This window comes from Rutilus rutilus (genome assembly GCF_951802725.1).
Source record: "Rutilus rutilus genome assembly, chromosome: 25".
Lineage (NCBI taxonomy): Eukaryota > Metazoa > Chordata > Actinopteri > Cypriniformes > Leuciscidae > Rutilus > Rutilus rutilus.
In genome coordinates this window covers 7,647,261-7,660,156 of record NC_140229.1, presented here as the reverse complement: position 1 = coordinate 7,660,156, position 12,896 = coordinate 7,647,261, and the positions used below count along the sequence as shown (strand labels likewise).

Here is a 12,896-nt window from a genome sequence, read left to right as displayed (position 1 = left end):
CAGGTTTTGATTAGATTTTTCTCCATTGTACCTTTTTTGTAGTTGCTGTAATTCCATGCTATGCTAAGCAGCATGCAAATATCATGCTATATAAATATGGTTATATTTTAGTACCATTGTGTAACTGAAAGTACCATGGTAAAAAAAAAAACATTCAATACCATCACATCACATGCTACATTATTAAATATATTTGACCACAGAATGCCGCAACTGCCCCATCAGAATGAATGACTTCAGAGAGCTGCGAGAAAACTTAATAGTGAATTGTGAAAATGTGATCACTGAAATCTTGCTGTTGCACTGCAGATTTTCCTCTTGAGCTCTTCGTGTTTCCTGCACCAGTGAATTTGGCTGCTTCATTCAGCAAAGCAGAATTGGCACAGGGACCCAAATGGAGGTGTCACAGGCTTTGAGGTTTGGGAAAGTGTGACCTTACAGGGTCCTTCTTAAAAATAAAAAATAAAAAGATTTTCTGGCTTACAAAATGCCGACGTTGTTTCCCATAAAAGTGGATGGTGAGTATTAATTAATATTTTAATATTATTAGGCCACTTTTCATCTGCCACATGAACATTAAACAATGCAACACCGATGCACTTAACTAATTAACAGAGTTAATTTAATTGAATTTAATTTAAGGGAAATCACTAGGCTATACACATTTCATCTCATATAATTGTTTGTTTCTCTCTGGCTTTTTCCTTTTCACTGTTCAGTTTTTCTTTTTCTCTCCCTTTACATTGTGTAGGATATACATGGCATTAAAAAAAAAGCATTAAAAAGAAAGAAAATTGAAAAGAGAGAACTTTGATCAGCTCCCTGTGATCTTTGACCTTGGAAGTACTTTCCCACAACTTTTTAATTTTCTAAATATTCTTTTTTTTTTTTTTATTCACAAAATACACCTTTTTTTATTAATTGCATATTTTGCTTGACTTATTTTTAGTCCTTGCACTAATAATTAATGCTCATGCTGGAGATACAAAATAAAACTAAATAATTAAATACAATTATTACCATAAAAGGTTTTTCAGACACATGGTACATTCTAATATTTTTCATTACTGAAAAATCAAGTATTATGTGTATCACCATATATTTAGATCCACCAACCTACAGTATTTTCTTCAGTGCCAAGCCTCAAGTTTATTTACTTTTCATGTTAAAGTTTTCTTCTTCTTCTTCTTCTTCTTTTTTTTTTTTTTTAAATCTGTCTGCAGTGCAGTCCTGTATTGTGGGTGAGAATTACATCAATCTCAGAGTACAAAACTCAAATGCAAATCCTAGCGTTCCTTGCGGTATCTTTGCTTTTGTCGCCCTCTAGTTGTGTAATGCGCTCCTACGTGGAAAAACAGAAAATAAAACATTAGAAAATGGCGCCTTTTCCGGTGTCTGTTGGACATAAAGCCTTTTAAATTGTGAACGGCATAGTGCTGTGTTGCCATTAAGCATTAGGGCAATAACATTATGAAAAAGAAGTAAGGAGAAATAAACTGAACCCAGTTTTAGGGGGCTTCATACGATTTACCCTCCATGATTGTAAAATCTGTCTATTTGAAGATTTTTGCGAAATTGCCCTTATTTATTGGGATTTACAATGAGGCTGCCTGGGGGATGGTGTGGATCTAATACAGAAACAGCAGAATTGTAAGCAATAAAGCCTCCTGTGCTACAAACAGGAAATATATTGTAAAGGTGGGGGAGGGGAGCACAAGAGACACTCTCTGGCCCTGGCCATGTTTTGAAGGTGCTAATACCACTACAGGGTTTTAAATCCATTGCTGTGTCCCTCATTATCATCTAGAGTTACTGAAGTTACAAAAGTCCCTTGTTAATCTCTTTAGTTCACCCATGATTAAACCAATTGTGTGCTTTCACTGCAGTTTGAGACAATAAGCTTAATCACAAAAGAAAAGTTGGTCAGCCATGATGTCAATTGTCTTTGTCTAAGGCGCAACTCTAAGAAATCTCTAAAGCTGTTAAGAGAGTCAGTCCGTCAGTTAAAGCGATACTTGGTCACAGCTGTTTCTTGAGCTCTGCTGTACATCAGTCGTAGACACGTGGCCTCTGTTGACAATAGTAGTGCCATGTATTGTGTGCATGCATGACTTTCTGTCTGTACCATAAAAAATTATTTTTATCTTCAAAATTACTACAGTCATATTTTAGTTTTCATGTATTTTACATCAAACCTTGTGGCAATAAACGTCAAGTGAGCAAAAATGTTAACGTGACAGTTCCACTATAACAAATGCACGCTTGGTTAAACCCATGGTATCCAAAAATTAACCATGGTTTTGTTACACTAACCATAGTTTAACAATGGTATTTGTAGTAAAACTGTGGTGTACGAATGTAATCAATAACAAATCCGCAAAAAAAACATGTTTACTACAATTTTACTATTACAAAGCCATGGTTCATTTTCGTAAAAAATAATAATAATTCACCCCAAATATCAATGAAAACACATTGTGTATTTGCAGATAATAAGTCCGTACCAGACTGGCGATGAGCTCTGTCTGCTCCCCTCCCACTGACCCCTGCTGCATAACCATTACTCTGTGTAATCTGGGCTTTACGTGCATGTCCAGATGGGCAGGCAGCCATTCGCTCGAGGAGAAATCCACTTACTGATCCATATAGTCACTGGGTTGCACTTGCACTTCCAAAATAAGTGAGTTCACTAGAGCCGTATGTGCTCGTATAGTCACTTCTGCAAGACCTCATCAGTGAAGCTTTACTGAGCTAGTTTAATCTCTATGTGTGCCTGATAATAATTCTGTATGTTTTTTTCTAGCCTGATCACATTGCTAACCTTTCTTAGTCAACTACTGGTAGGCTTTTAGACCGCACCACAAATATTATGTTTTACATTTCTATCATTCATCATCTTCTGCATGCCTGTACAGGTCTGGGTGGAGCCAAACAAACATTCAAACCAAATCAAAGCTGAAGCCTGTAAGATTTTACTACGAAGTCCTAATTAAATGTCAGTGTTCAAATTATATAATGACCGAGAGGGTAAAATAAGGGCGGTCGAGTGAGTAAGATGTTGTGGCAGATGGTTGGATAGAACCACAGGAAGTGCTGCCCCTCAAAGAGGCTTTTGTTCAAGCTACTGGAAATACCTCAAGGTGACCTGGGTATCTTAATCTTACTCATCAAACGCATCCCACTGTAAATCTATTCATACTGATCCTAACAATGCATCTTTCAACTTTAAGGCAAAACAAAAGTTTTCCTTGCAAAAAATTCTGCCAAAAATTTGTTTCTGCCAAAAAAAACACATAGTTGGTAACTTAGCATTAGCCACCACATCATCAAAAAGAGAGGAAAGGACAGTCAGCTCTTTTGACTTGGGCCAATATGCAACCATCTAGCAATGTCCTAGCAACCACCCAAAACACCCAGCAACCACATAGCAATGTTCTACCAACACCCTAGAAACCGCATTGCGACACACTAAAGCCACTCCGAATAACCGAGCAACCCCACAGCAAAAAAACGGAAAAAGCCACTCAGAACACTCCAGCAAATGCATAGCAACAATCAACAGGCCACACAGAACACCCTAGCAACCACATAGCAATACACTAAACTCTCGCAAAAAATACCCCAAAAAACACTCAGAAAACTAGCAACTACATAGCAACACTCAAAACACCCAAGTAAATGCATAGCAACACGTTAAACCCACTAAAAAACCCAAGGAAATGCATAACAACGCCCTAGAAACCACCCAGAACACCCAACCGCTTAAAAAAGCACTAGATCTAGAAAAGCATAGTAACAACATGCAGTAGCATTTTCAGTTTTGTTCACTTTTTACATGAATAAGTTACTGAAATTTTATAGTTTGATTGTCCATAGAAACACTGGAATTCTTAAGGATTTATTTTTTTTTTGTAAGTAAACACATTTGCAGTATGTACTGTAGGTGTTTAGCATGTGAACCATTGAGATAACCCAAACACTGAGGACATTCAGATGGTGGTCATGACTTGTAAGGACCTCATTGAACACTTTGTTGTGTGTTTTCTCTCTGATGTAATCGCACATGCACAATGATCTCACTCTCACATGTATGTTTAGTTAGTAGCTTTGTAATCGTACGCGGCACAGATCACTTTAGTGCCCCTTTCCTTCCTGTCTCAACTGAAGCTTAAGGATGGCAACAGTCAAAGGCTTCTCAAATGAGACCTGTTATCTGAAACTCAGCGGTCACACCCACTACACCCCTCCCCCATTCCAGTCCTACAGGAGCATATACAGACATGAGAGAACTTCATGAGCAGGACGCTGAGACTTTCCCGCCTGAAAGAGCTGCCTATAGAAAGGGGTGTAATGTTTTCATGGGGGAGGGGACCGGCAATGAGGGAGTTGCTGTGATCTGACCATGAAATCGGAAGGGTCTGAACAAGGAGATAGCACTGTGGTTGAGGACGTGACAGATTTTCATGATGTTGATTGATGATGATGATGACATGATTTTCATGATGTTGTGGACCATGAACCAGTAGGAGCCCTTAAAAAAGGACCTTAAAAATAAACGTTCCACTTATAACTGAAAAGGGGTTTATAGGCTGATGCCATAGGATAATCTTTTAAAGGTCCACAAATCACATTTTATACTATAATTATTTAAAACTAACCATTTATGCACCACCCAAAACACCCCAGCAACGCACTAAAAACCACTCGGGACACCAAAAGTAAATGCATAGCAACACTCTAAAACCACTCTGAACACCCTATCACATGAATAGCAACGCTCTAGAAACAGGGACGGATTAATGTATGGGCATACCGTGCACTTTCAGAATTACTTTATAAAATATTGCTTTAAAGACCGAAATATCATAACTGTTATCTATAGGCCTACTGTAATAGAGACATTTATTCAAGAAATTCATTACAAACAGAAAGTATAGTACAGAGAAATTTAATGTCGAAGTGGGATTTGAGCGGGTCATGAGCGATTGAGTGGAGCGCACTGGCATTGAGCGGAATATTAAGCGGAACGTCACACCGCTCTGCTTCGCTCACATGGTCTATCACCTCCCCATTTACACAGGTCCTTGCCCAGGTTACGATCGCATCATAATCTGTGCCTGCCTAGAAACCACAAAGAACACAATAGTGTAACCGGTCCTACTCAACCCGCTCCGAGCGGGATTTGAACGGGTGTGTCCGGCTTGGGAGGTGGGCACGCTAAGAAGGACGCTAAAGGCCGCACTCTCTAGCATCAGTCGCTTGCACGCCTCTTGAGGCCAGGGGAGTGAGGTTTTCACGCACAGCTCTTACTAGCTTGCCTCCGTTACACTCACCTCCCTAAACCTCAATCACATCTGGGACACGGCACCAAATGTTACTGGTCCTACTCGACCCGCACCGTGCGGGATTCGAATCGCCGTCTCCAGCATAGGAGGAGGTGGGTGCGCAGACCGCAGTCTCTAGCGTCAGTTGCTAGCACAACTCTTGGGCCAGAGGAGTGAGGTTTACACACACAGCTCTTACTAGCTTGCCTCCGCTACACTAACAACCACACAGTAACACACTAAACCCACTCAGACAAGCTTATGCCCTAGCAATCACATGAAACATCCCAGCAACCACATACCAATACACTAAACACCACTCAGAACACCCAAGAAAATGCATAGCAACACTCTAAAAACCACTCAGACAAGCCTAGCAATCACATAGGAACACACAAAAAACTCAGAAAACACTAATCTGAAGAACCTGTAACATTAAGGTTTTTTTTTTTTTTTTTTATCTCAAAATAATTTTATAAGCAAATACACCTCTCCCAGAGGAATATCATCATATATGCACTGAGGTGTTTTAAACTACAGTGCATTTGTGTGCATGTATTGGTAAACATGTCCTGTGCATTGCTATGCACTAGTTTCAGCAAAATAACATCTGGCAACAGTCACACATGCATGCTAATGGGACGTATCCATTTCCGAGTTTCAATCCTTGAAATAGGGAGATTTAAAAATGATTTGTGTACGAAAGTCTCTCGAAAGACTTGAATGTGGCCCAATGGAGGATTAATTTTGATCCACCATTTGTACATGCACTATACATGCACTATAGACATTATCATGGATTTTGCCATTTTATTACGTTTCCATTACTTTCCAGATCTGGAAATCACAATTTCAAAATTCCTTTTTTATTTCAATTGCATTTCCAGGTTTTCCTCATGAATATGATTATTATTACAATTATTTCCTTCCTGTTAAGCCCTATTGGGGGGTAGTTGTATTTTTATAAATCGAATTGGACAGATAATCCCTTTTTATATAACTTGAAATATTTTATAATTACATTCATTTTCACGCCAAAGACAGAAACAAAATACCTAAACAAAAGAAACAATGCCACTGGAACTGGAAATAGATTTATTTTGCACCATTAAACGGGAACATTTGGTTGGTGACACAGAAGTGAAATGTTTCTCTGCACAGTCGCCATTTTCTGCCTTTTTAAAACCTCTGCATGCACGCGGGGGCTTTAAAAACACAACATATCCGAGGTCCATTTTAAAACCAGCTCCTAAAATAACTCCCTCACATCTGGAAACCATGTTAAAAAAAAAAAAAGGCTTTGATTGCGCAACATCTATGATCTAATCGCATGGAAAATGCGTTGAATTCCCAAACATTTTCAAATCAACAACAGAGTTAAGATAATCTCCCTTCACCAGCTCTAAGTCATTGCAAAAACAAATATTATTGCAACTGATTGACATGCAAAAGTGTCCACACGGGTATCTTGCTATGATTTGAAAATGTGCAGTGGCTCTCCGCAGGCCAATCACCGGGAGCAGGAGGCGGAGAGACGATTTGATAATCCTACTATGGCGAAGACTCACCTTATGAATAATAAATTGCAAAAATGGCGTTCACTCTGATTGGCTTAAAGGCTGTCGTTGGCAAGGGGACGCTATTCTGCTGGCCAATGATCGCAACCTACTATCAGAATGGCATGGCTCGTGAATAGTAATCAAAGGATGTGACTGGAAGGTTATCAAGTAACGTCACCATGGTCTAATTAATATTCATGAGAAGAGGCTTCGCCATAGTGGGAATCGTAAATTCGCTGGCAGGTCGGCCTGTGATGAATTGAATAGGGAAGAAGAAGGAGGAGGAGGAGAATCCAATCCGGTTTGAGCAGGTTTTTGTTTCGGACGAGCGTTAACGTCTTCCTATACTGTGATCAACCCTACTGTGTGAATCTTTAACCGAGCTCAAGTCACAGTGTCGCCTGTTTTTCAGCGTTAAATCCGTGCATCTTGCATTTTTAAACGCCGTGATTTTTTGCGAGTTGTAAAAACCTGCAGCCATGCCTAAAAGGAGCAAAGTAAGTAGCGCATTGGTTTCTTAATATATCGAGGCACCATCTTTAATTGAATATGCAGTATAAAAAAAGGAATGAAAATAACATTGCATACATGTAGCGTCCAAATGTACTTATTTTTTCTTACAGTGCAACGGTATGCGTGCAGTTTTGTGTTTGCATACTTCTGTTTATTAAACGTGTGTTTTGATTTGAGAGCGCGCGGCTGAGATTTTTCTCTCTGTCTGAGTTAATTAAAGCCAGCTTAATTTTCATGCATACGCGGATACGGGATATGATCGGTGCATATATATTATGTTTGTCGTGTTTTTGTTTACAAATAGATGAAGTCTCTGTCGACATGCATCAGACAAAGGGGGTGTAACGATCTTAGTTTTCGTTAATGTGCAGTTTACAGATTCGCGACCTAAAGACGTCGCGCGCAGGACATCAAATCAAATTGTTGCGTTGAATGTTTATTTATTTATTTATTACAAGCCGTTTTTATTTTTAGTAGGGTCGGTTGAAATTCCAAATTCATGTCTTTGTAAAGGCTCGGTGTTTTTTAGTGTCATGGCTGCCCTTTCGCGCAACCCCGATGATTTAAAACTCACTGTGGGTCTGAAAACACAGTGACAGACGGTGCAATATTTTATCCTGCAGCTCATAGTCGTGCTTTAGGGATTTAATTCGTGCATTAGGGCTTTAATGCACGATCGCGTCTCGAAATATTTGATCGTGCAAGTGGTAGATTATGCAATGGCGGTATTCTTGCACATCATAGCGCCACTGTTTGGTGTTTCCTATTATTCTGGTATATTCTGTAGTGTTTTTTTTTTTTTTTTCTCGCGGCTGTGCACCTCGGGATGTTGTGTTTGAAAGTGAATGGCGGGAATGTCATGGAGCGGGGTCGGTGGGGCGAGCGCAAATCTCCATTAATCAGCGTTGAATGAAGGGGGCGGTGCACACAAGACTGCAATAAAAAAAAAGACGGGACAGCACACTATCGGCAAACGGAGGCAGGACATAAACATTGATGAATTGCTGCCTGGATGTTTGGGAGTCGTTACTTCAAGAAAAATACCCAACCCATAGTATGAAACATACAGCAGCCATTTAGTCTGATCCCCGAGCGAATGACTCTTATGATCCGATTCTTTTTAGTGTATTAAAAGCGTACAGCGTGGCCTGGCTAGTTCTATTTTCGAACGAATGAATCATTTGAACCGATTCTTTTTAATGAATCAAACCCAAACATCGCGACCTATGAAAGCGACCAATGTCCGGTTCCCGAACGAATGAGTCTGATGAGCCGATTCTTTTTTTTTTTTTGTGAATCATACATTTGCCGCGTATTCCGCTTCGTGAAAGAGTGACTTTAATAAGCCTGTTCTTTTTTTATGAATCAGTCAGAGGTGTTACTAAATTGACGGTTTTAAACCTTTCCTCATTCACTTATTATTACTTTCGTCATGTCCGACTGGAATTGAATCAACTGTTTCTGTTATGTTGTATTAAGGCTAACGAGGCTTAAATCATTGTAGTTACTGACTCGTGTCAAAATGAGTTTAATTTACATTGAATTAAGTTTTAATTAGATATGTTTTATTTATTCAAATGAATGACTGAATAAGATTTGATACCACATGTTTTGTTTGTTTGATCTTAATTATGCTGTTTTTAATATTTGTATTACATTTATTTCTCATTTCAAGACGTATACATTTTCCCTCCAAATATATCTATATATATATATATGTTGAGAGGAATCAGAACCCAAATAAATAAAATTCCTTATATTCCCATTCCCATTCTTGGACTTCTGAGAATAACACACTTTTCTTTTCTTTTTTTTACCTGTAGGCGAACAATGATGCTGAAGTCACTGAGGTAAGCAGATCCTACTTTTTTTGCATGGAAATAAAGTTTTAATTATAAAATATATATTTTATTTCATCAAAGTACAGTTATATGGTTTAACCCTGTTACTGCTTTGCAGCCTAAAAGAAGGTCGGAGAGGTTGGTGAACGTGAGTGTGCGTTGGTATTTTTTTTTATATACACTTTACATTCATTCAACCTATATGACAATTATTGTTTGTTTATTTATGTATTATACCTCTTTTCATTTTTAGAAACCTACACCCCAAAAGGCAGAGCCTAAGCCAAAGGTAAGGAAAATGCTTAATTAAAAGTTATGGTAAAAACCTAAATGACTATAGACTTTTATAGACTATAACTTAGCAATAAAATTAACTTTAATTTAACAATGTAGAAGGCGGCTGCCAAACCTAAGAAAACAAAGGAACCCAAGGAGCCCAAGGAGGAGGAGAAGAAAGAGGAGGTGCCCGCAGAAAACGGAGAAACAAAAGATGACGAAGAGGTAATATCACCCTTAAATGATTTGTGATCTTATGTGAAAAAAAAACGGCCAATGTGATTAACTCCAATGATAATGTTTTTCAGGCGACGGAAGACGCCGACAAGAAGGGAGAAGACGGGGAATAACTTTGCTGAGGTCTCATCTTTTACCAGCACTCCCTGTACCTCTTTTCTTGTACAATTCAGGGGAATATTTTTATCTACTATTTTCTAAAGGCAGGTTTTTTAGTAGTTTGATTGTAGAGACACATTTTTTATGGAAGAAAAGAAACATTTTGAAAGTGATCTCATCATATCCAGCATTTTTACATTGGGCAGAAAAAACTACCGTCATCGTAAATGTCGACAGGAGTATTTTTCCCCCTCTCTGCAGTCGCTTTCAAAGTGAGAGGTAGAGGGGCAGGTTTGCAGGCATGTCATTTACACAGACAGCTGGACATCTTACCGAGCTTGTCTGTATGACTAACATTCCATTGGCTTTATGAGGGATTTTTTTTTTTTGTGTGTGTGCGTGTGTGTGTTTGTGTAACCTGTAATGTGTGTTTGGGGAGGGAGGGGTGGGCAAATAACTCATTGTTTATTGTTTATAAGGCGAAAGATTACTTGTAGAACATTTGTAAGCTGTGTTCCATATGTTAACTGCAGTTCTCCATAATCATTTCTGCTAAATAAACATATTCTCTAGTACTGGAGTTCATGTCAGGCCTGTGCTTCGTGTGTATTGATTTTGTCTCTTCTGTGATAGTACCGCAATAAATGTGTAAAACTGCTGTGAAAATGTTTTGGGGGGGCTTTAAGTCCGGTTTGTGTTATGGTACCGATGGCAGACGTGGGATGAATATCTCTGCAAAGCCAGCGATTCTTTAATATCCAAACGCATTATTAAAATGGAAAATTCGAGACAAATGAGTCATTACGTGAAAAATCTCTTTGGTTGTTAAGCGTTCTGACCAGCAGTAGCAATATTTTTGTGGGACTTAGATATCAAGTATAAATGTACAGTTTCTTTTGATCATTGTTTATAGATGTATCTCTGTGTTATGGTTCGATAAAACAAGCCAATAAAAATCAGTTGTGATACCCTGTTCTCCCTTTGATTTTGAAGTTACATTCATTACTGTAGGGTTAGTTATACTTGCAGTAAAAATAGATAGATTATATATAGATTAAAATGAGATATCTGCACATTCAAATTCTGCATTTGTCAGGTTCTGCATGTACTGTGGTATTTCAAAGAATACCATTGTTGTACCCAGGGTTAATATAGTTAACTAAAAAAAAAAAAACAACACTTTCATTACTTAAATTATTATAATATTAAGTTAAATAAATGTTAATAAAATATAAAAAATATGGTTGCCAAGAAAAGATTTTTTCATTGAGATTAACTTGATGAACCAAATTAACTAAAACTGAAACAATAATAAAAATGACGAAAAACAGAATTAATAAAACTTACATTAAAATGAATTCAAAATAATAATAAAAACTATAATCTCAATGGATGCTATTATGGTATTACCATGATACGAGTCCAAAAATAGAACACGTTAATACCATATAACTTTGTTAGTGTATAATATGATTTTTGCGGCATAATTTGCACTTTTTTTATGAATAGTTAAGAATATTGATGTATTAGTTTAATTGGTGTGAACTAAATGATGTTTTATTAACAAAGTTCGGGAGGAGCAGGTTCAGATAATTAACCAAATTATGCACAGCTGGAGATAATCAGTAATCAACTCAATGACAGAGTATAAATTCACAGCAGACCTATCTCTGTTCATTGAAAGTTTGTCAGCATCCCTCCTCCACCCCATCTCCTCACTTCCAGTTCCATCTACACTTATCAACTGGGGGGAGTACTCTGGGTTCGGAGCCCTCCCCCCGGACAGCACGCCAAATACGCATAAACTTATTGTACTTATTATATGTAGATGTGAACTCGTGAAATATTTATTTTAGTATCCATGTAATACACATTTATTCAGCTGTATATGCAGCATATGGACTTTTCAAGAGTTTCTTTGGTACATCGAGTAATCATTCTACACAATTATTTGAAGATTTGCTTGTCTAATTCCCTGCAAAAACGTTTCAGGTTATATTTTGATGGGTCTGACTATACTCTGACCTCTCACATCTAATGGTTTTATTATTTTTATCATATAAAAGTCATGTATTACATGTTATGTGTTAGAATGTAAATGCATAAGATATCAAAGCATGTAAACGCTTTGATATCTATAACTGGTCCATTCCAAGTCTTCAAGTATTCAAGTCTTATACTTCATCCATTTGATGTGATATGAATATGCACACATACAAAATCATCCAAATTTCAAAGACAGCTTTTACTGATGTGTGTATCTTAATCACCGAATCAGATGTGCAGAGCAGAGCAGATGGATGTGAGCTCACAAACAGCACCTGTTGGCACAGGAAGTGACATCAACAGTTACTCTGTTCCCATAAGATAACAGAGAAACTGTCTATGGATAAGCAGTTGCCCACCATATGTGATTTTAACCCCAACCCCCACCCAAACTTTATTTGACTGTGAGGATCTAGAAAATGTTTGTCATAAGGGTTTTTGTTTATATTCGAACATACTTCAGCTAAGGCAAGGGAGTGTCTGAGCTTTGTTTTGGGTGCCACATTACTGCTTTTTACAATGTGGGTTTGTAAAGCTAATGTTGTTGGCTAGATTCCCTTATTTGTCAGAGATGAAAAACAAACCTAACTGACTTAATAACTAAAAAGTAAATGAGGGAACTTGTCTGTCCTTGTTTTGACTCAGTGACTTTGCACAAGGCATTTGACAGATCATTTGGAAGAGAAGACAATTTGAATGTTTAATGTGGTTGTTACAACTTTTCACAAAGACAAACAAAACACAGAGAGAAAAAAAAAACCTATGTAATTCAAAGTGGCTTATGATGACTATTTGGCAAGTATTCGGTAAGTAAGGGTTAATGCCCGACGAGGTGTCCATTGTCAGGCATTAATGGACGACGGCGAGGCATTAATACCTGACAATGGATACCTCGAAGGGCATTAACCCGCTTATACCATGGTCACTTGAAAAATAACACATTTTTAAAACATTAGTTTATATTTTAATTAGTTTTACAATCGAAATCTAAAGTTTTTACA

General features: G+C 37.8%; 1 protein-coding gene across 2 annotated transcripts; it reads left to right on the top strand.

Annotated features, from left to right (window-relative positions):
* Positions 1–7,098: 7,098 nt before the first annotated feature.
* hmgn1b (high mobility group nucleosome binding domain 1b) lies at positions 7,099–10,817 on the top strand. Of its 2 annotated transcripts, none has more exons than XM_084400451.1 (6): positions 7,099–7,380; positions 9,220–9,246; positions 9,356–9,391; positions 9,491–9,526; positions 9,631–9,738; positions 9,822–10,817. In XM_084400451.1, the coding sequence occupies exons 1-6, from the start codon at positions 7,363–7,365 to the stop codon at positions 9,861–9,863; spliced, it is 267 nt and encodes an 88-aa protein (XP_084256577.1). In that variant the 5' UTR covers positions 7,099–7,362; the 3' UTR covers positions 9,864–10,817. The 2 variants fall into 2 exon arrangements, with proteins under 2 accessions (XP_084256577.1, XP_084256578.1); XM_084400452.1 differs by having other exon boundaries at positions 7,125–7,380; positions 9,356–9,385.
* The last annotated feature ends 2,079 nt before the right edge of the window (positions 10,818–12,896 follow it).

What these genes read in the sequence shown, in the direction of transcription:
- hmgn1b (XM_084400451.1), top strand. An exon ending in AGAGGTTGGTGAACGTGAGT is followed by an intron (nt 9,392 to 9,490) that starts GTGCGTTGGTAT and finishes TTTCATTTTTAG; the next exon opens with AAACCTACACCCCAAAAGGC. An exon ending in AGGCAGAGCCTAAGCCAAAG is followed by an intron (nt 9,527 to 9,630) that starts GTAAGGAAAATG and finishes TTAACAATGTAG; the next exon opens with AAGGCGGCTGCCAAACCTAA.